At 42.2% G+C, this 20,129-nt stretch overlaps 1 protein-coding gene across 5 annotated transcripts in view; it reads right to left on the bottom strand.

The window, feature by feature from the left end:
* The window catches only part of LOC147023273 (RAB11-binding protein RELCH homolog), a 149,244-nt gene that overhangs the window by 46,093 nt on the left and 83,022 nt on the right, over nucleotides 1-20,129 (bottom strand). For all 5 annotated transcript variants that reach the window (XR_015060117.1, XM_085888504.1, XM_085888501.1 and 2 more), the window contains exons 16-22: nucleotides 12,862-12,985; nucleotides 12,558-12,606; nucleotides 9,525-9,598; nucleotides 5,997-6,097; nucleotides 5,667-5,766; nucleotides 4,663-4,745; nucleotides 985-1,048 (exon numbers count right to left, since the gene is read on the bottom strand). Coding sequence is in view for 4 of the 5 variants with exons in the window: in XM_085888504.1 (XP_085744630.1) it covers nucleotides 985-1,048; nucleotides 4,663-4,745; nucleotides 5,667-5,766; nucleotides 5,997-6,097; nucleotides 9,525-9,598; nucleotides 12,558-12,606; nucleotides 12,862-12,985 (595 nt within the window). In the remaining variant the exon portion in view is untranslated. The remainder of the gene's footprint in view (nucleotides 1-984; nucleotides 1,049-4,662; nucleotides 4,746-5,666; nucleotides 5,767-5,996; nucleotides 6,098-9,524; nucleotides 9,599-12,557; nucleotides 12,607-12,861; nucleotides 12,986-20,129) is intronic.

Below are 20,129 nucleotides of genomic sequence, written 5' to 3' on the forward strand. Positions count from 1 at the left end.
GGCATGGAGGGACGATCTGTGAAACACCGGGATGACAAAAGTGGAATGTGGAAACAAATGTGAATCAATCTGTCAATGGAACCTGATGAAGTTCAGTGCTTATCACACTCAGCTATGCTTATACCTCTCGCATTCCAGTGAGGGAAGGTATTTCAACATGGCGGCCGCTTGCCCCGTGAGCGCGTGCTGCATGTGTCTTCCAGGTGTATATACAGCTCAGTGGACCAAACAGAAAACCATGACATCATTGTTACAGTGATATTTTATCTCAGTAAAGACAAGCTGAGATATAAGAAACCTTGTCTGTGACTTGGCATGCCTGGTGCATTCAAATAGTTCCTCCCAAGTTATTAAAAAGTGAGGCTCATAGCAAAGAGTCTTTTGGGGTCTTAATGATCTAAAGTTAATACTCTAGGGGTCTAAGGGGTCTGGAATAGCTGGGGTCTAAGAGGATCCAATGTAAAAGGTCTGTAAAGGTCTAAGGGATCTCAAAGGTCTAAGGCCCTGTTCTTCATTGTGCGGCCCGTGAGCCACTGGCTGCCCCTGGTGGCCGAAAGTGCAGCCACTGACGCACGGCTGTTAATACACAAATGTGACAACATCCTATCATAATCTGCCATAAATGCTATCAAATTGACCCAATGGTTTCACATGAGTGTTCCAATGCGAAGCACAAAAATAACATCACTACATCAGTGGATGGCAGTATGCAAACAATTATGCTTGCAGCCCAGTAACAACGAAGAAAAAAAATTAAAAAAAATTAAAAAGAGGACGTAGAGGCGGGGCCTAATAGCAGCCATAATGGAGTCCTGCAGGTGGTGTGGCGGCTAACACACTGATGTCTTATCAGCAAAAGTAACAACACGGAGCCTCTTGTTAAGTTCCCTGAACTCCGGTATTCCATGGCACTGAGAGAGGGTAAATGCCATATTAAATCGAATTGGCTCCCAAGGATGAAGTTGTAGTGGACCACATGTGTACCTCTTTCAGAGTCGTACTTTCAATCATTGCCCCAAATGCAGGGATGCTTGCAAGACGAACAGAACTGCAGAAAAGAAACATCAGTCAGGGTAAAGAGATAATTCCCACGTTAAAGAAATAAAATCTAAAGTGTTGCCAAAAGCACTTTAAACAATATCCCCCTTCCGCCACGAGCCGGGGGATAAAAAGCTTCTGAGCACATTTAAAAATCCTTCTGCTAGTATACGTCTGAGAGAAAGCACAAAATACACACAAACAACAAAAGCACAAAATGCTTCATGGATGGAAATCAAACCAAATTTTGATCTTGTGGCTCATGTCATACAATTTTACGCTAAGTGTATACGAGTAACAATAATGTTGCAGGGACTGAAAGTGCTGATATGTTTGTGAAGAAGGAGGTGTAAGTGTTCATATGATGGAGTGAGTTTGTTCTTTTGTTATAATCGTGTTCATGAATAAAAGTTTCACATCACCGAGGGCACCCAATTCGAGTACATGTAAATTACTTCTGCCATTTGTGGTGTATTGGCATACGTGGGCAAGGCACAATGCGGGGAGCGTTGTGGGGGCGTGGAGGAGTGGTTTTGGTAGTCACGTGTCCGCAAAGCTTATAGGTGTTCGCGCCGCTAGAGGCGAGTTGTAGTCTACAGTGGTGCACATCCGGATACGCAATAAACAGAGTTGCGGCAACCCTCACGACTCTACGTCCCTCACTGCTCACCGGACACCATACCATTTAACTCCTATGGGTTTACAAGAAGCTGACCTGAGTGAAGAAATGAAGGACCATGCTAAGCACAAAACGTTTGCCCATTTGGATGATAAAAATAGAGAAAACAGGCAGGTGACAAGGAATAAAATATTAATATTCTATATCTATATACAAGGTGTTCCAAAAAGACCTGGACAACTTTGGTTGTTAATATATTTAGTTCCACAAATGATATGTTACCCTTTGTTTTATATGATACAGGAACTCAGAAAGTTTTCTTTATTTTCAGGTCAGGTCAGGTCAGGTATGGGAGCATGTGCCAGAACAGCGCGTTCCTGCGTCCACTTTCCGCCGGTACTCCAGGGACCTCCGTCTGGCCATCCCCCAGGCAGATGCCAGGCCCATCCCCATCTCCTTGAGATGATGGTCAACCTACTGCAACCACGAGGCATGTGGTCGGCCCACTGGCCTCCTCCACTCATGAGACTCCCTCGCTGAGAGAATCTGGTGAGCAGGATCAGCGTCAGGAAAACGAGCCACATGTCCATACAGCCGCAACTGATGCTCACGGACTATGCAGGTAACAAATCTCATCCGAGTCTCTCTCAGCAACCGCTCGTTGGACACAAAATCCGACCAGCAATAGCCAAGGATTCTCCAAAGAGACCTGGTACCAAAGGAATTAAGTCTCCGTCTCAGATCCTTGGTCAGATTTTTCAGATTTTCAGGTCTGGTGGTTTAATGTAAAAGAAAATGGCGACAACACAGGAGAAAGCTCAATGCGTCGAATGGGTCATCGAGATGAGATCCGACTCGCAAGTTCAGCGTAATTTCCCTACAAGGTATGGAAGGAATCAGACATCGCAGACTTGTATCAGAGAGTGGTACAAGAGGTTTAAGGACACTGGAAGTTATCAGAAACAGAAAAGTACCGGTCGACCAAGCACAAGTGCAGCAGACGTTGAAAGAGTGAGTGAATCACTTCAACAAAGTCCCAGAAAATCAATCTGATGCACATCCAGTGAACTGAGACGACTTACCACCACTGTGCACAGGATTTTGTATAAAAGACTGGAGCTTAATGCCGATAAGGTGCAGATTCTGCAGGAACTCAAACCAAATGATGGACCCAAACGCAAGGCGTTTGTCGTGGAAATGCTCAGTCGCATAGAGGATGACGAAGATTACCTGAAAAGGGTCATGTTCACAGACAAAGCTTGCTTGCATGTATTGGGGAAGGTCAACCGGCTCAATGTGAGGATCTGGGGCTCTGAACCCCCCCCCCCTCCCCCGTGTGGCCATTGAACACATACGTGACGGTCCAAAAGTCAATGTGTGGTGTGGCCGTCTCCATGACCACTTGGTGGGTCCGATTTTCTTTGTGGAGGACATAGCAACCTCAACAATTAACAAGAACATGTTGGAAGGGTTCACCTTCCCACAGATTGAAGACGGCAAAACGATATAATTTTTCAACAGGACGGCACTCTCCCTCATTGGGTCTTAGTCGTTCGAGCAATCCTGAATGAAAAATTTCCAGGTCGCTGGATTGGCCAAGACAGACCACCGCCTGCCCCCCACGATCACCAGACATAAGCTCTCTCAATTTTTTTTTCTGTGTGGGTTTGTTAAAGATGTGTACAACACCAAGCTGGCAAACCTGCAGGATGTTCGTTCTCAGATCACAGCTGTACTGCTGGACGCAAACATGCTGAGCCGAACATGGCAAGAACTTGTGTACCGCATTGATGTTGTGTAACATGATTATGTTATGATTATGTAATGTAATCCCGAGTAATGATGTCATCTAACTTATACACACTTCTTATAATAAAAAAAATGAACGTGTTCATACAATGTTGTATCGTATTATTTTTTTAAAAGGTACTGTTTGCACTTTAAATCTGACAGTTAATAATAATTGGATGCTTTAATTAACGTCTAAAGTTTATCACAATTCTGAAAAGTGCAGGTTATAGCCTGGAATTTTTCATAAATGGTACCGATGGACGGTGAATAAGTGTAAGCCCACCTTCAACTTACAGCTCTTTTTATATGGGGCACCGATGGCAGTACTTGGAGATCCCAAATTACTTTGAAATGGTTTTTGTTAATTATCTTCTGTACTCAGGTACCTCAAAAGGACTCGGTGGTGTAATGGTTAGAGTGTCCGCTCTGAGTCTGGGAGGTTGGTGGTTCGAACCCTGGCCATGTCATACCAAAGACTATAAAATGGTGCATGCTGCTTCCTTGCTGGATGCTCAGCATTTAAAAATAATACAAAGCCAACAAACAACCATAGGTTGGAAACCATAATGCAGGCTTGAATGTGATTAATGGCCTCCTTCTGCATTGCAGTTCCTTGTAAGGGAACTCACATCATTATGTGATACACCCTTGCATAATTATTTATCTTGGTTTTTGGTTGTTTTTTTCTTTTTCACCAGTTTGTCATATTTAAAGAGGAAGCTTCTGCTAAACTCAACTGTCTCTTTTGCTTCATTACTGCAACAGTGTTGGGGAGGGGGAAGAAAACCACCAGCAAACATCATGTGCTTTGAATAAAAGTTGAACACAGAACCAAATTGTGCTGCACAGTATAATTAGCTACATTTGTCATTTGTTCAATCAGCGGACAAATAATCTGCCTGAAGGCAAGCTGCGCATGATCCAACTGAGTTCATCCATTTATTAATTTTGAAAATTGGCTTCTTGGCCTTTTATATTGAGTTGGTGATTTAAGTCAATAATATAATTACCGAAAATTGTTGCACATCATTGCAACAAACTGTGTTGCATATCATTATCCCTCATGCAATCCACTTTGGCTTTCAACAGTTTTGAAAGGTACCCACAGGTTTCAAAAGAAGAAATAACCCCAAGTTTTAAGGAAGTATTAAAAAGCATAACAAATTGTTCCCAAAATGTCGGTGAGCAATAACACAGGCATTTTAGGGACTCACAGGTGTGAATCACTGGCCAGTGTGACAAGGGCTGGGGCAATACGCTTGTCCACAAGGGATACATCCATCAACCGCAGAATCACCTGGAAGACGATAAGGAACATGGAACAATGAGATTGAATAAGGGATGAAAAACGAGATCAAAAGTTTAAAATAGTGGACAAGAAGGGAAAGAGGAAGGAAATAAACATCCAACTCATCAAAATCAAGGTCATTATCCAGTGAGGTGACACGGTAGCCTATACTTTCAGTGCCAATAAAGTGATTGGTGGATGGATGTGTTAATCTTGTAAAATTCCAGGGTGTTCGAGACCGATGGGCAGCTTCCAGCAAAATATAATATACCGGATGGTTTGCCATTTTCTTCCTAGTGGTAGCAGTCGAGACAGGAATTTTAAACCTGGCAAGGGTTTTGAAAACAATCGCATACTCTTTGCGTTATACACCGTGGGATCATTAGCATCCACCAGCAGCATGCTGGCAGACATGTCTCCAGTTTAATATCACGTATCAGAACAAAAGCATGCTCATGGATGTAGCACTATGACTGTGAAACACAGGATGACAGTTTATAGTCAAACTTAGACGAGATAGCTCAAAGGCTCATGTGCTCTCTTCTCTGAGCTATCCTGCCAACACTGATGGCAGATAGGAAATATAAAAACTCGAGACATACAATGTAAATGAAAAGTAAATACAAAGTGCTTGCATTCATTTCATTACTGCAGGGAAGATAATCAAAAAATATTTTGGGAAGAACGGTAACGTCCAATATATATTCATGACGTGTTACATAGGATCATCAAGACATAAATTTTCAAAATGGAAGCATTTCTGTTGGATATGAATATAAAGGAATAAAGTGGAATTATTAAGATTGTTTGTCACAACTTACATGATCAAAAGCACAGGTTTATTGGAATTTATTTTGTATTTCAGACACAGTGTCACACAATGTGAATACCTCAATAAACAATGGCTTACATACAAGTTGGCAACAGTACCTCAAACACTTTGGCTGTGGCACATCGTACATTAGGGGCAGGATGTACCACAGCTGCCCACAATGCCTGGAGTAGGAGTTGGTGGAGTTGTTCGTCTGAGCTGCACAAAACAGATGTACAGTACAGTCAGTGGTAAAACAGAGCACAGTTTGTAAAGAATTGGGACAACTGCAGTCACGAGAGTGGTCATGCACCTGACAATGCCACTGCCGTTCATTTAACTTATGCTATAAATTGCCTGAAACCCTGGCACCTCTCAAACATCATGTCTTGCAATAAATTAACAAGAACACTCAATAAAAAGGCTGACAGCAACTTGTCTCTCTTCACCTGAGGCAAGTGAATGTCACTTTCAGTACATCCAAAGGCAGCTGGGCAGTGGATATTCCATCAAGTAGTTGTTCCAGAAAACCAGCCAACTCTTGTCGATCCTTTGAGGTGCAAGATAATTAAGGGAAGGGATATATTGCAAGGAAAAAAGGGGGGAGGGGTGTCGGGAGCAAGGTGGGTGGGGGTGAGGTTATTTTTTTCCAGTTGATCGAGCAGTTGAAGCCAAAATTAAAATGAATATGTTTAAGACAAATACAGAAAGAAAGAATTCAAGGGCAATCTGACAACGAGAGCTACCTTTTTATTGTAAACAAAATCATGGCTCATGGAAAAGCAAGGTGACAAAAGGAGAAGGGCAATGTTGTGGTAGTGGGGCAGTGGGGCCACAGTTGGACACAATAAGCAAGATAATGAACCAACTACAAAAGAGGAGACAGCACACGGAAAGAAACACAGTAGTGCATCATGTAAGTAAGTGGGTTGAGTTAAGTTGGGTTAATGCATGATATATGGGACGACGTGACATCAAGTTTGTGGGTAGGGATAGGGCATGGCATGACGTGGTGGTACACGACTTGCTGTAGTTGAAGCCCTCGAGGGAAAAGTACAAGTTAACCACCTTCTGAAAGCAATTCCCCAATCGTAGAAGAGAGTGACAAAAGAGTATCCAGTAATACCCGGTTTGTGCGAAGGATAGGTTCCTGAGAGATTCACGCAATAGGAATTTCACGCAGAATGGGCCTCATAAAGCATTGTGTTAATGACAATACGTGGACCGGATGTGCTACCTCTGGGAACATAAGAATGCTATCTAGTAATTGTAATAATGTAACATCATTAATGAACACTATTAAGCAAATAAATATTAGTGATTAGTAATAAAAATATATACATTTTGTACATTTACCGATGAGGTGTATTGGAGGTAGCGTTTTATCCACTGACTCCCTTAGCTCTGTGGACACGTGGATACATGAGAAGGGGCTTTAACATCAAGTCTCCTGCAACAATGGTGCCAAAGAGGAGTGCCAGGCGGTCTTTTGCTACCTTGAAGCCAGAGGCATGCCATTCTTCCATGGAAATTAAAGTACGGGACGGCATCCTCTTCCAAAAAAGCCACGTTTCGTCCGCATTGAAAAATAGCTGGGGAGGGTAAACTTCTGCAAGGGCTTTAAACTTGGATGAGAATTCAACTTCTGCCTGCTCATTCACACTCGCAGCTTTGCCCATAATGTGAATTGTGAATGTTATCCAAATTGCTGCAGCACTTAAATCTAACGAACAACCCTTGACTGGCCGCAAACATCGCCAGCCTTCCTCCTCTTTTATTTCACCATATAAACTCAGTCTTAGCCTTCATTACTGCCCGGCTTAAAGGCATAGCATGCTGACTCCTATCCTCAGTCCAGGAGTATAAAAGTCTCTCAATCTTCTCCATTAAATTGCTCCAAGATGTCACTCATTTTGTAGCAACTACGGGAGTCATGGACTGCATAGATGCTATTTGTTTTTTTCTTTGTTCTTTACAATTGTCCTCACAGACATGTCACCCCAGGAGAGACTCTCTTAAACCAAATTCACACCCAACAGTGGTTTGTACCAACACCAGACTCCATCCGCTTTCAATTAACACTTTTAATTTCAGCTCCAGAATGATGCAGGAAAACGATGAGCACGCTCATTGGCTGAGAGGAGACGCACTCACATTGGCTGTCAGCGATGTCAACACTAGTGGGCGAGTATTCAGTCGAGGCAGTGCATTTACACTCATAACTTTTCACTCACTTGATGGATTTCATTTTTTTTTTAGGTAGTTAAAAACTGAATATTTAGTTCAAGCAAATCCGTGCAGTGCGGGGTATCACTGTGCTTAGGTGAAAAACCTGTATTTTGTGAATTTAATCAGGAGGGAGTTACTGGAGGAATGCGTGCATCCTGGCAGAGTGCTGAGACAGTAAAGAGATCAGAGAGGAGGTGGTTAAAAAAACAAAACAAAAAAAAACCCACCACCTATCTGCCTCAGATGCTAGGGCAACAGGCCTTGTGCTTCAGCCTTATGACAGGAGATGCCAACAATGTTGAGAGATTTAGATTCCACAGAATCCAACACAGATGTGATGCTGGGAGCCCCAGTCCACAGGAGAGAGCAGTAGACCATTAACCGATGGTCAAAGGCAATGCATGCTGAGTAGTTTTCATTTTTCAAGGAATGACTTGGAACAGCAGAGAATGCTCAGTCTGTGGTCAGTTTTGGAGGCCAGCTTTACTCGATTGTCTGCCCAGGAGAGGTCAAGAAGTTCAAGACACTGAACCTCTTTCAGGAGCAAACCATGGAAAGAGACAGGTGGGTTTGTTTGAGAATTATTTTCGAATGGCAGGGTGAGACTGAGATTTGCCAGGACTGAAGGGTATGTTCTATTTATCAGACTACATCTCATGAATTCCAATGGATGGATGGATTGGGATTTATGAGGTGTATTCAGAGATCTCTTATGGCAGCTATTTCTCACCACATATTTTCCCACATTTGTTTACTTTTATTTCATACTGTACATAAAAATGAGTTGAAAGAATCTACCCAGAAGAACTTAGTTGATCAATGTTGCTGTAATCATGTGAAATGGGTATTGGCAGCAAGGTTGAACGAACAAAAAAAAAAAAAAGGGCAGTGAACCAGGCCTAACCAATCCCCCTGTGACATCTGAATGTGTCAATGCTCCACAAATATCAGCACAGCATGAAAGATGGCTCTGCTGAAAGAAATTTGATGCAGAATCTACCGAACACAATGGGAAAGCACACCGTACGGCGGGGATTAGGGGCTAAAGCAAGATAGATCAACCTTGACAAAAAGTTCAGAAGTTTTTATTCATAAAGGAAAAAGCACAGCCAACAAGCAATTGTACTAAATGCCATTTCATCTACTTTGTGGCAAACAGAATGGAGCAGACCTAGTCTCGAGCAGGCTGCCTGTGCTTTTTTTTTTTCTTATAAATATAATTAATCACCAAAAACTGTCACGAGAATTTTAGTTCTCAAAAAACGATTTTCAAATTATCTCAACTGACATCTGTGAGAATGCAGACAAGGGAGATTATGCAATCATCATTTGGGTTTGAAAAAGAATAATAATTGCTACTAAATTAATGTAAGAATCCATTCGAGACAGCGAACCCAGACTCGACAGCTCAATGATTAGGTAGCTACCAAATGAGCTCAGCTGACAACCCAAGAGTACACAATTCCAAACCAAATTGACCACTCTACGAGTTACAAAATAATAATACAAGTAGTTTGAGCATTGAAAAGAATATTCAGTGATTTGTTGGGTTTTTTTTAAACGGAATCTATTAAATGATTTTCCTCCAAATACACAGGAACTTTTATGCAATCTTGACTATGTTGATTTAACACAATTACATGGGCATGGTTATGCCATGGATAAGCCTATAATGCATTGATGTAGTGATGTTATTCGTGTACATACAAAATTCAGCTTATTGACAAAGGAATTTCAATTTGGCTTACCTGAATGTGAGAAGCCAGCACACCACTGGCATATAAAGGCAAGCAAGCACTTCCCACCATGTACTCTCCACAGGCTGTAATTGCAGTAAGTCATGAGTTATGCAGTCTTACAACAACAATCTCGATTTTGTAAATTAACTTATCTTTCAATCAATTTCAATCTTTCAATGGAAGGCTAATCCAACTGAGGGTAATCACAGTTCCTTCCACAAAGCTCGGAACAAGTGTGTGTCTACCCTCAGGAGAGCCAGGAAACAACATCTTTCTAATCTCAAGACTGAACTCTCAAACCTCTCTCTCTCCCTCCAAATCCTGGTGGAATCTAATCAAATCTGTTTCTGGTGTATGTTTCTCCAAATCTTCCATCCCTTCCATTATCTCAAATGGCCGCACTGCTGAACTGCTTGCTGAACCGCACGTGAAAAGGCTGAATGCCTAAACTCAGTGTTTGAATCGAAATCTAGTGTCTGAAACTCATCACTTTCTGTACCCACCTTACCCAGTCGCAACCAGCTGTCCATGGACTCTGTGTCCTTTTCTTCTGACAAGGTGGAGAGCTTGCTGTCAAACCTCGACTCATATTCTGCAACCGGTCCAGACAGCATCAGCCCACGTGTCCTAAAAACCTGCTCTGCTGCTCTTGCTCGCCCTCTCTCTGTTCTATTCACCCTCTCGTTTGCTCAAGGTCATCTGCCATCTGCTTGGAAATAAGCAGATGTTGCCGTTTTGCATAAAAAAGGTGCAAAAACAGATCCCTGCAACTGCAGACAAATCAGCCTTCTCCCAATCATCAGCAAGGTTATTGAATCCATCATCGCTTCAGACATTAAATCCTTCCTCTTTTCCAATGGCCTGATTTTCGATCATCAATTTGGATTTGGACCAGGTCACTCTACCCTGGATATGTTGCTTCGGCTCTCCCAGCAATGGGTGCAAGTCCTCAATGCCAGACATGAAATCAGAGCCATATTCTTAGATGTATCGCGTGCTTTTGTCATGGTCTGGCACGCTGCCCTGCTCACAAAACTCTTCCTATGGTATTCCAAGGCCATCTCCACTCATGGCTCACAGACTTCCTCTCTTGTCGCAGCCTACATGTGGCCCTAAATTGAGTTCTCTCATCGCCTCTTCCTGTCCAGGCTGGAGTTCCTCAAGGCAGCGTTCTGGGCCCTGTTCTTTTTCTGGTTTTCATCAACGATCTCTCCGACTCTCTGGAAAATCCTATTTATCTCTTCCCTGATGACTCCACAATCCCTCCTCTGCCACACCATCTGTCATCCTCCAGATCAGCAAGCAGCAGCTTCTTCACTCTCTGCAGATCTGGATAAAGTCAGCTGTTCCAACACTTGGAACATGTCTTTCAACCCTGACAAATCTCACACTCTCACGATCTCTCTGAAAGGACCGTCTGGACTCCCCCCCCCCCGACCCCTCCCCATATACTTTCTCAAAAATCCTATGGAAGAAGTCCTTTTCTTCAAGCTTCTGGGTTTCACTATCTGCCATGATCTTTCCTGGGAAAGCCACATTTCCAACCTGGCCTCCAAAGCCAGTCGCCAACTGCTAATCCTCCATCGTGCAGAGTCCTTCCTCGGCCCACCTGAGCTCCTGACCACAAACAAAGCTTTCATCTGCAGCCTGATGGAGTACTGCTCTCCCCTCTGGGCTGGTGCTCCCGCCTCTCACCTTTCTCGGCTTCACGCTGTGGAAACCAAGGCATTTCGGATCATTGGTATCTCTCACGATGAGGCTGTCTTTGGGCCTCTCACCCTCTCACTGCAAGCAGGTCGGTGGTCTTTCTGTCTTCTACTGTCTCCTCTCTGACCTTACCCCCTGACCCCCTTGCTCTGTCTGCAAAACATCCCCTCCATATTTCCGCAGGGAGCTCAACGTCCACCAGCAACCCCCTTCTGGTAAAACTACCAAAATCAAGAATCATTGCTCACCTTCACTCTTTCATTCCTCTTTTTTCACACCTTTGAAACAAACTCCCTCACTCTCTTCAATCCCACTCTTCCTTCCAGGTCTTCAAAACAGCTGTTTACCACCACCTCTTAGCTTTTCCCCCATCCAAAACCTCGATCTTTTCTTCCCCTGTTAATGCACCCTAAACCCATCTCCTTCAAATTCCCTGCTTTCCTTCCTGAAAGTCCCTGTAATGTCCATCTTGTTTACTCTGTGTACCCTGTCCCATCCCTCTCCCTTCCACATATCCCCTCATGTCTCTGTTCCCCACTGATTTTTCCTTCTCTCTCCCACCCCTCTTGTCTCCTGCTCCCCTTGTTGTAAGTTCTGTGTGTTAGCTCTCATATGAGCCTCACCAGTGTATACACAAACAAACAAAAAAACAAAACTTGTGAACATATATCATACCGTAAACTAGGTCAATGCTGAGACGATCATATTGTCACAAAGAAATAAAACAATGCACTTGTGAATTTTTTTTTCTGTCTTGAAGACCCAAACATAAATCCACCCTCACTGAAATTTTTGTTTTTTTTAAATTGCAGTTTCAACATTAAATGTGTATATGGTGACCCAATCGGGTCTCTGCAAGGATTGTACCCAAAGAAGTGATTTTCGTTTCGGTCTGAGAACATTCTGAATGCCACAAGAAGGTTGTACAAGTACTTATTTCTGGTCATAGACATATTGCATCCTTCTTGGGAAAAAGATGGGGGGGGGGTGAGAGGGGTGGGGTGTAGAAAAAGAAAAATGGGGAAAGAAGGCATAAAACTGGAGGAGAAGAGAGGAAGGGGAATCTTTGGAATATACAATGAGGGGTAGGAGAGGGGAGATCGAAAGTTCAGCATTTTTATCTGCTGTATATGCAATAAGTATGATCATATATGATCTGAATGAATGTTTAAAACCTACAGATTGCACAACTAAAAATACCAGCAACCTCCCCTTCCATTAGACTTTCTACATCAAACATTTTGACATTTCTTTAATGGCCTTCTCAGGGTCAGATTGACCAACACCAACTCATGGATGGTAATTTATTTAAATTCCATGTCATATATTCTGTACCTGATGGTCCTTCCAGAAGCTTCAGAAATGGTTTGAAAGCGGGTTTCACCTGCACAAAAGAGCTCCATCAAACACTTCATTAGGTTCCTCGTTAAAGCTCTCACACGTTGCATTTCCCATCCTCATAGTTATACCAATAGTTGTGTTTCTCCTCCTCCGTGAGGGAACTTTTTTGTTTTGATTCATGCATTCAAGTCTGACACATAATCACAAGCCTACTCATGTGTTTAAGAAAATCTGACATCAAATAAATTATGTAACTGGCTTTTGAACTATTCAACTGAAGTGTGGTGCACTTTTCTACCATTTTTTCAGTGAACGTGTGGCCAAAAGTAGAGCAGAGGCAGTGCAGCAGTGAGCAGAGGTCATGCACACAGGGGTCTGCGGTTGCACCAACTGCCTGAGCGACAACCACCAATCCTGGTAACCTGGCAACAGTTGGGTTGTGACAATTAGAATAAGCTATGGGAAAAGACCATCTCACCAAATTTGACTCAGCTTAGAAAGAAAAGAAAAGAAAAGAAAACAACTGAAATTTTACTCTTGGTTTAGAGTCCAGGCAAAAAGGAAAATATTACATTTCAAAGGAGGTACAAAAGGAACTGGGATGCAGGAGGAGGCCATTTGGCCCATCACCACATCTACAAGTCAGAAAAAAAAACATGAAAAGAAAATGAAAAAAACCATTTGGGGAGGGAATCCCCCACCCCTCCCCCAAAAAAGCAACCAAACAAGGTAGGACAAGTAATGACAACATAGGAATGGCACCACAATACAACACGACAATTATTTTACGGATTGCCATCACAACGTCTGAATACACAATTACACCAACCCACACTACAAATCTGCAGCGACCTCTAACATCAACATCTTCATATAATTTTTACTATTGCCACCCATTAAAAAATGGAAATCCGTAAAATGATAGTGGTGTTGTATTGTGGTGACATTCCTACCTTGTCATTACTTATCCTGCCTTGTTGTTGTGTTGTATTGTGGTGACATTCCTACCTTGTCATTACTTATCCTGCCTTGTTGTGGTGTTGTATTGTGGTGCCATTCCTACCTTGTCATTACTTATCCTGCCTTGTTGTTGTGTTGTATTGTGGTGACATTCCTACCTTGTCATTACTTATCCTGCCATGTTTGGGTGTTTTTTGGGATTCCATCTCTGCATGTTTTTTCATCTTTTAAAAATGTTTTTTTTTCTGACTTGTTTCACTCTATTTTTCCCGATCTGGATGCCAATGATTTCAATATCAAGTAAATTATTTTGAGGGGAATTTACATGAGAAACTCCATGACCCAAAGCCCACCAAAATCACATGACCATTTACATCGTCAATGTAATAACAGGACACAAAACTATCCTCTTCCCTTCTATTAAAACGTTGGCATTACCAATTTCCTCCCTCACCACCCCTCTTCACACCTCCCGACCCTGTGGACGTGTAATAAATCGATTCCATATAAAGGGGTCACATGATCACATATATTTACATAAGAAGGAGGTACTGCATGATTTGCCTGAACAACAGTACACATACGGTATATAGAAAGGTAAATTTAAAATGGACTTTTCAATAACTGGCATGATCTCATGTGAACCTCAATGAAAGCATCAACAGACCGTTCTAGGCCTTTTTCCTTCCTAAATTATGCATTTTGGAGTACCTTCCAGTCCACATGGCCTTGCAAGCCATGACAGAGACTTTGTGGCAGACAGTGAGCTTTACAGGAGAGTTTCTCACTCTGTGCATGTGTAAGTGGCGTTCAACAGGATGTGGTGTATTATTTTTAAAATCTGATAAAAAAAAAATTGTTTGTTATAGTATTAGTACAATACCCAAGAGACAATGTCGTTTCCTTCTGTTGGAATCATAATAATTGATTCAGCCATGATTGTGCTCGGCGAGACGACATTTATCAACAATTATGTGGATGAACAATTCGATGATGTGCGATTTCTCGATTTGGTAATTTAGCGAGATGTATTCTGGAATCTTTTTCATTCTGTTAGTTATGAAAACGTTTGGGAATAAAAAGTATCTCAAATTACTTCTTTTAAAAGCTTCAGACTTCACTCTATAGTAGCTTTTCATGGTATAATTTTGTACACATTTGATGGGGTGGCCATTTTATTCCTGTCCCAATCCCTACATATGGGATACTACCTTACTCCATGCAACCAGATGAATCCAATGTAACAGTTGATCAACATCGATTCACTGTGGGTAGGGTGTGGTGTGGGGTAGGGTGCATCAAACGCCCACTTTTTTGCGAAAGTTTGAAAAACATAACGGCGATAGGACAGATGTGTTTGAATACATGAAAAAACATTTCTCATTTTTTTTCAGAATTTTCGGTCATCATCATGGGGGTCCACATCGGGGTCAAAGTTCAGGCACGCAGCTCCTGCGAATTTTTCAGAATAAGTGTTATTTTTCACTGTATAGTGATCAAAACTTGTGTCTGGTGGTGAAATAATTCTGACATATCAATGTACTGCTCCTTTGGCGATGTTCCAGTGATATAGAGCCAATCAAATTTTCTGGGAAATTTGCCGGAGAAGCGGGAAACTGGTGATTTTCGCAGAAAAAAAAAACAACAAAATAGTAACAAATGCCTCGGTTCTGTCAAATTCACAGCTTTATTACCCAGAATTATGTGTATTCATATCAAGGTACTCATATAATATCATTAATGATCAAGTTTCAAGCGTTTCTGGAGATTTGGATTCTCTTTCCTGTCATTCTCAGTGACTTGTTGCACATTCTGAAAGGGTTCTTCAGACCTCGCTGCACCGAGACAGTCCGTTCCGAGTTTTATTAGACGTTCAGCCGCATCATTAGTTACATTGAGTGCTTTGGTTTTAGATTTTGAATCCACATAGGCTGGAAGTGTTGCCCACTCACTCACTTCATACATTAAGAATGAATCGTCCAGTTCAAGTTCTCGGAACACAAACCAAGAATCAACCGAGACAAAGTCAGATAGGCTAGATGTCAAGTGAATGTCCTTGGGGAAGTGAGGCTTTCCGAAGTCTGTACCAAAGCGCCCAATAGGCAATAGTCCAAGTTCCTCTCTATCAGGCTTGACAGATGATATGGTCAGCCAGTCAACGCTTCTCTGCACTTGGAACATCCTCACTGAATAAGGCTAAGGGCACAAACTCAGCTGTTAAGTACCAAAGATGACGCTGTAGAGCTTTGATAACGGATGCAGAAACCTCGGGGTCCACAGATCCATTGCGTATGAGATCTTGATACAGACACAAATGGTTGTATGGCGTATGTACACAATCCTCAGGAAAACACAATTTCCAGGAAAAAATACCATTTTCCGGGAAACTGTGCCAACAAATTACAAGCCAACCGTGTTACCAACATCACCAAAGGAGCAGTACATTGATATGTCAGAATTATTTCACCACCAGACACAAGTTTTGATCACTATACAGTGAAAAATAACACTTATTCTGAAAAATGTGCAGGAGCTGCGTGCCTGAACTTTGACCCCAATGTGGACCCCCAAGATGATGACCGAAAATTCTGAAAAAAAATGAGAAATGTTTTTTCATGTAATCGAACACATCTGTCCTATCGCCGTTATGTTTTTCAAACTTTCGCAAAAAGGGGGCGTTTGATGCACCCGAGGGTGGGGGTGGAAGAGTGGGGCGAGCACAGACATCAACACAGTGTTTTATACACATAAGATAACCAAAAAACATTTATATTGTTATTATTTAGAATTGTAAAAAAAAAAAATGCTGGGGGTTGTTTTGGGGTTTCTTATTGGGAGGGGGGGGTAACGGTTGTAGGATGATGAATGAACAAACAAACACAGCACATTCACCTCTCACAGCAACACAATCTGTACACATGTACACAATCACCCATCCATACCTGAGCTACCTAGCATGCCTACCAACGTCCATGTACCCCTCCAGGTACCTTTCTAATTCAAATTTTAATCTATCCACTGTTTCTGCTGCTGCTACCTTTGTAGGCAAACTATTGTATGCATTAACTAGAGAGTTCATAGAACACCTTACCCCATACCGTCTTGAAAAACAAGGACATGGTCAGGGTCTACGAGCGGAAAATTTGATTGGGCATAATGATGTAAAATGCCATCAGTTTGTCCAGGTACTGCTAAACAGAAGGGATTTGAAAGTGCCAAAAAGGCGATTTGTGTTCTCCAGTGTTCAAGTATAAAATAAAGATTTTAAAGGGCGTAGAAAATAAATCTGGATGTTTACCACCATTGTTGCAGCGTCTTTTACACCACCTTATTTAACATGTTACATTAGTGATTCATACCTGTTGTTCGAGTCATTTATGACATCAATAAAACAGTAAGTTTCCTGCTTCAAATGATTTTCAATTTGTTTGACTGCCAGACAGGCAGACAGAGTAAGAAAAAACAAAAAAAGTATCTCTCTCACTCTCTGCACATGCACAATTGGGACTTATTCAGAGCCAAAGTACTGCTAAACCACAAGTTTATTTTCTGATTCAAGTTTAAAATACAGCATTCAATTGAAATGAAGTCATTCCTCGATCACAAACTGATGTTTTTAGACAGACAGACTCAAAAGTGAACCAATTGCTTAAACCTGCTTTTCGCTTTGTATGTGTGGGTTAACTACTCTCTGAGTGAAAGACCTCTCCCTACCTTACTAAAATCAGGACAAGTAAAACATTCCAGATCTACCAAATCCCAAGAAAATGCACAACTGAAATATTTGCTTTTCTGACTGTAAATCAAGTGAAAATGCAAATTAATATTGATGGTACAATTTTATTCCCCACAAGTACAAAAACCTGTAAGCCTGTTTTGTCATAATGATCAAAATCCTCAACTGAACATTTACATCAAAGGCAGCTCAACAACACACCAAGCTGCCCTTTTACCCAAAATAGGAAAGCAACAAATGATTTTATGAACCTGGCAAAAAAAATTTATTCAGACATTACAAGGCCATGCTCTTTCAATTATACAGCAATTTAGAGTAACATTGTGCATGGGCTCTTGAAGCACGCACCAAAGCACAATGAAAATGGAGTGAAATGCCACAGGTCATGCTCATGGCAGAATTGCTAACAAGTGTTGCTTTCACTCTGTCATCAACAAAACAAAAATGCAAACCTGTTTGGGAAATGTTATGATAAAAGACAAAGAGTATGGTTATGAACACAACTGATTTTGAAGATCGACAGGCTCATTATCGTTACATAAACAAGGCAAAATGAAGGAGAAATTTTTCATTAAAAGGGAACCCAAACAAATTTTTTTTTACATTTTTATGAAAACCATAGAAAATCATCACGGTCTAATTTGAAGGGGAAGAAAAGTTTTTTTTTTGGTTTTTTTTTAGCCACTCACAAAATGCCAAAAAAATACCTTAAGTGATGATTTTTGCCATTGACTTCACACCTGGAACCCACCTTGATCCAAATGGTGGCTTACATAGACAAAGTATTTCGAGCTTGGATTCTGATATCGATTCCACCGTCAAGAGCAACTCTAAAGGTTCTCAGTATGTTGAAACTGATCAGCAGTGGGAATTTTGAAGAAACCATTGGAGATAAAATTCGTGATGGAAAAGCTTTCCGGGACGGGAAGGAGGGGGGGGGGATTTGGAGCCATATCGTTTTGAGCCTGAAGCGAGCGATTCAGCCGAAGATGATGACAATGGAGGGGTTGGTGAAGATGAAAATGCCGGTCACATGTTCACGGCAGATTGGTAGGTTTTGATTTTCTGTTCAAATTACGGTTTATGAAGGATTTTGTATTAAATGATAAATCAGTTATATGACTCCAGCAGAAACACGGCACAGCATGGGCACGGGCATGGACAAGGCACGGACATGGCAAGGACACTGCCGACAAAATGGGTGATGAATGCTTTGTCCCACCATTACAGGCTGGCCAGCTGTCCTGTATGTTATGGAATACAGCAGTCCCGTTTCATACTTTCCTGAGATGCCATTTGCATGTGTAGTCGAGCCGTGCATGCCCCACCAGAGTGTCCATGTTTGTGCTGTGTTCATGTCCAGCCCCAGTGGAAGGGGGAGTGGTGCTTGGGTGGAGGTGGGGTGTGGGTATTGTTAGGGTGATGGTGGATTGTGGGTGGATGGTGGATGAAGGGGGTTAGGGTGGGTATTGTGGTGGTGATGGTTGATTTTGGGGGGATGATGGAGGGAAGGGGGTGTGGGTATTGTAGGAGTGATGGTTGATGTGGTGATTGTGGGGGGATGGTGGATGGAGGGGGCAGTGTGGGATGATGTGGGGTGGTGGTGGAGAGGGTGGAGTGTGGGGTGATCATGGAGGGGGAAGTAGTCATCCATGTGCATGTGCTGGTAGCTGGGTAGAGATGGTGTTAGTTTCCAGTAATGGCTGTTTCTTCCGCTTAATCATGGGATGGCATCATCTCTCAATTGTGGCGGATAACCACAAGATATAGCCATCTCTGTTGTTTTACAACAGTGCTCTGTAAAATGTTCTGAGCACAAAAGCATACATTTTCTAGGCCCGATCCACACTCAGGTATTTCGGACAAACCTTATCCAATTTCTGGCAAACTTAGGGTCATTCAGCCATTTCGGCCATAGCATGAAACCATCTCGGTTTGGATTACTACAACCACCAAGGATGCATCGACTCAGCATATTTGTGGAAAATCGAAAATTATTCACCGTTTGAGTTAAATCATACTGCGCTGTAACCCGTAGACAATTCTGATATGGCGGCCGACTCTCGGGTGTGACGTCATGGCGAAGCAGGAAGGAGATTTTGACTTTTAATTGCAAAAGTACCTACTTTATAAACCGGAAATCAGAAAAAGACACATCATATTATCTATTTTGTAGGATATCAAGGGATACGTAGATGAGCATCGAGGTGGTCTGAGCTAATCGAGGTGGTCTCCCACAATACCCACACCCCCTTCCCTCCATCATCCCCCCAAAATCAACCATCACCCCCACAATACCCACCACCACCCCCTTCATCCACCATCCACCCACAATCCACAATCCACCATCACCCAAACAATACCCACACCCCACCTCCACCTGAGCACCACTCCCCCCTCTACTGGGGCTGGACATAAGGGTTCCCCTTTAAAGTTAATTTAATTGTTTTATGAGACAATTACAGGTTTATGAAAAGCAAATCTGGGTGGGCTAGACTTAGCTATCCACAGAAACAAGAGGAAGAAGGAGAAGAAGCAAAGGTGTGGTGGAGCCCCACACACACAAAAAAAATTAAAAAATCAAACATTGAAAAACTATTGAGTCTGTCTGCACTTACGGAGTCAAACAAACAATGACAAAGGGCTCAAGGCTCTGGGACAAAACACTTGACGTTTTTAAAACGTCAATATCAAGGTGTATTTCTCAGCCCTGAGCTGTCTAAAAATACGAGAATAAGATGGTCGAAGTTATCTGCCATAAAGATCACAAAATGCTAACGTTTCAGGACCTGTCTTTCTTCACTCGAACAACTCCAAAGATGGGCAACACCCAAAACTTCAGCGGTCTGTGATCTTTTACGGTGGAAGAA

Source organism: Eptatretus burgeri, chromosome 7, assembly GCF_056783735.1.
Source record: "Eptatretus burgeri isolate ZD-2024b chromosome 7, Ebu_testis_v1, whole genome shotgun sequence".
NCBI classification, from domain to species: domain Eukaryota; kingdom Metazoa; phylum Chordata; class Myxini; order Myxiniformes; family Myxinidae; genus Eptatretus; species Eptatretus burgeri.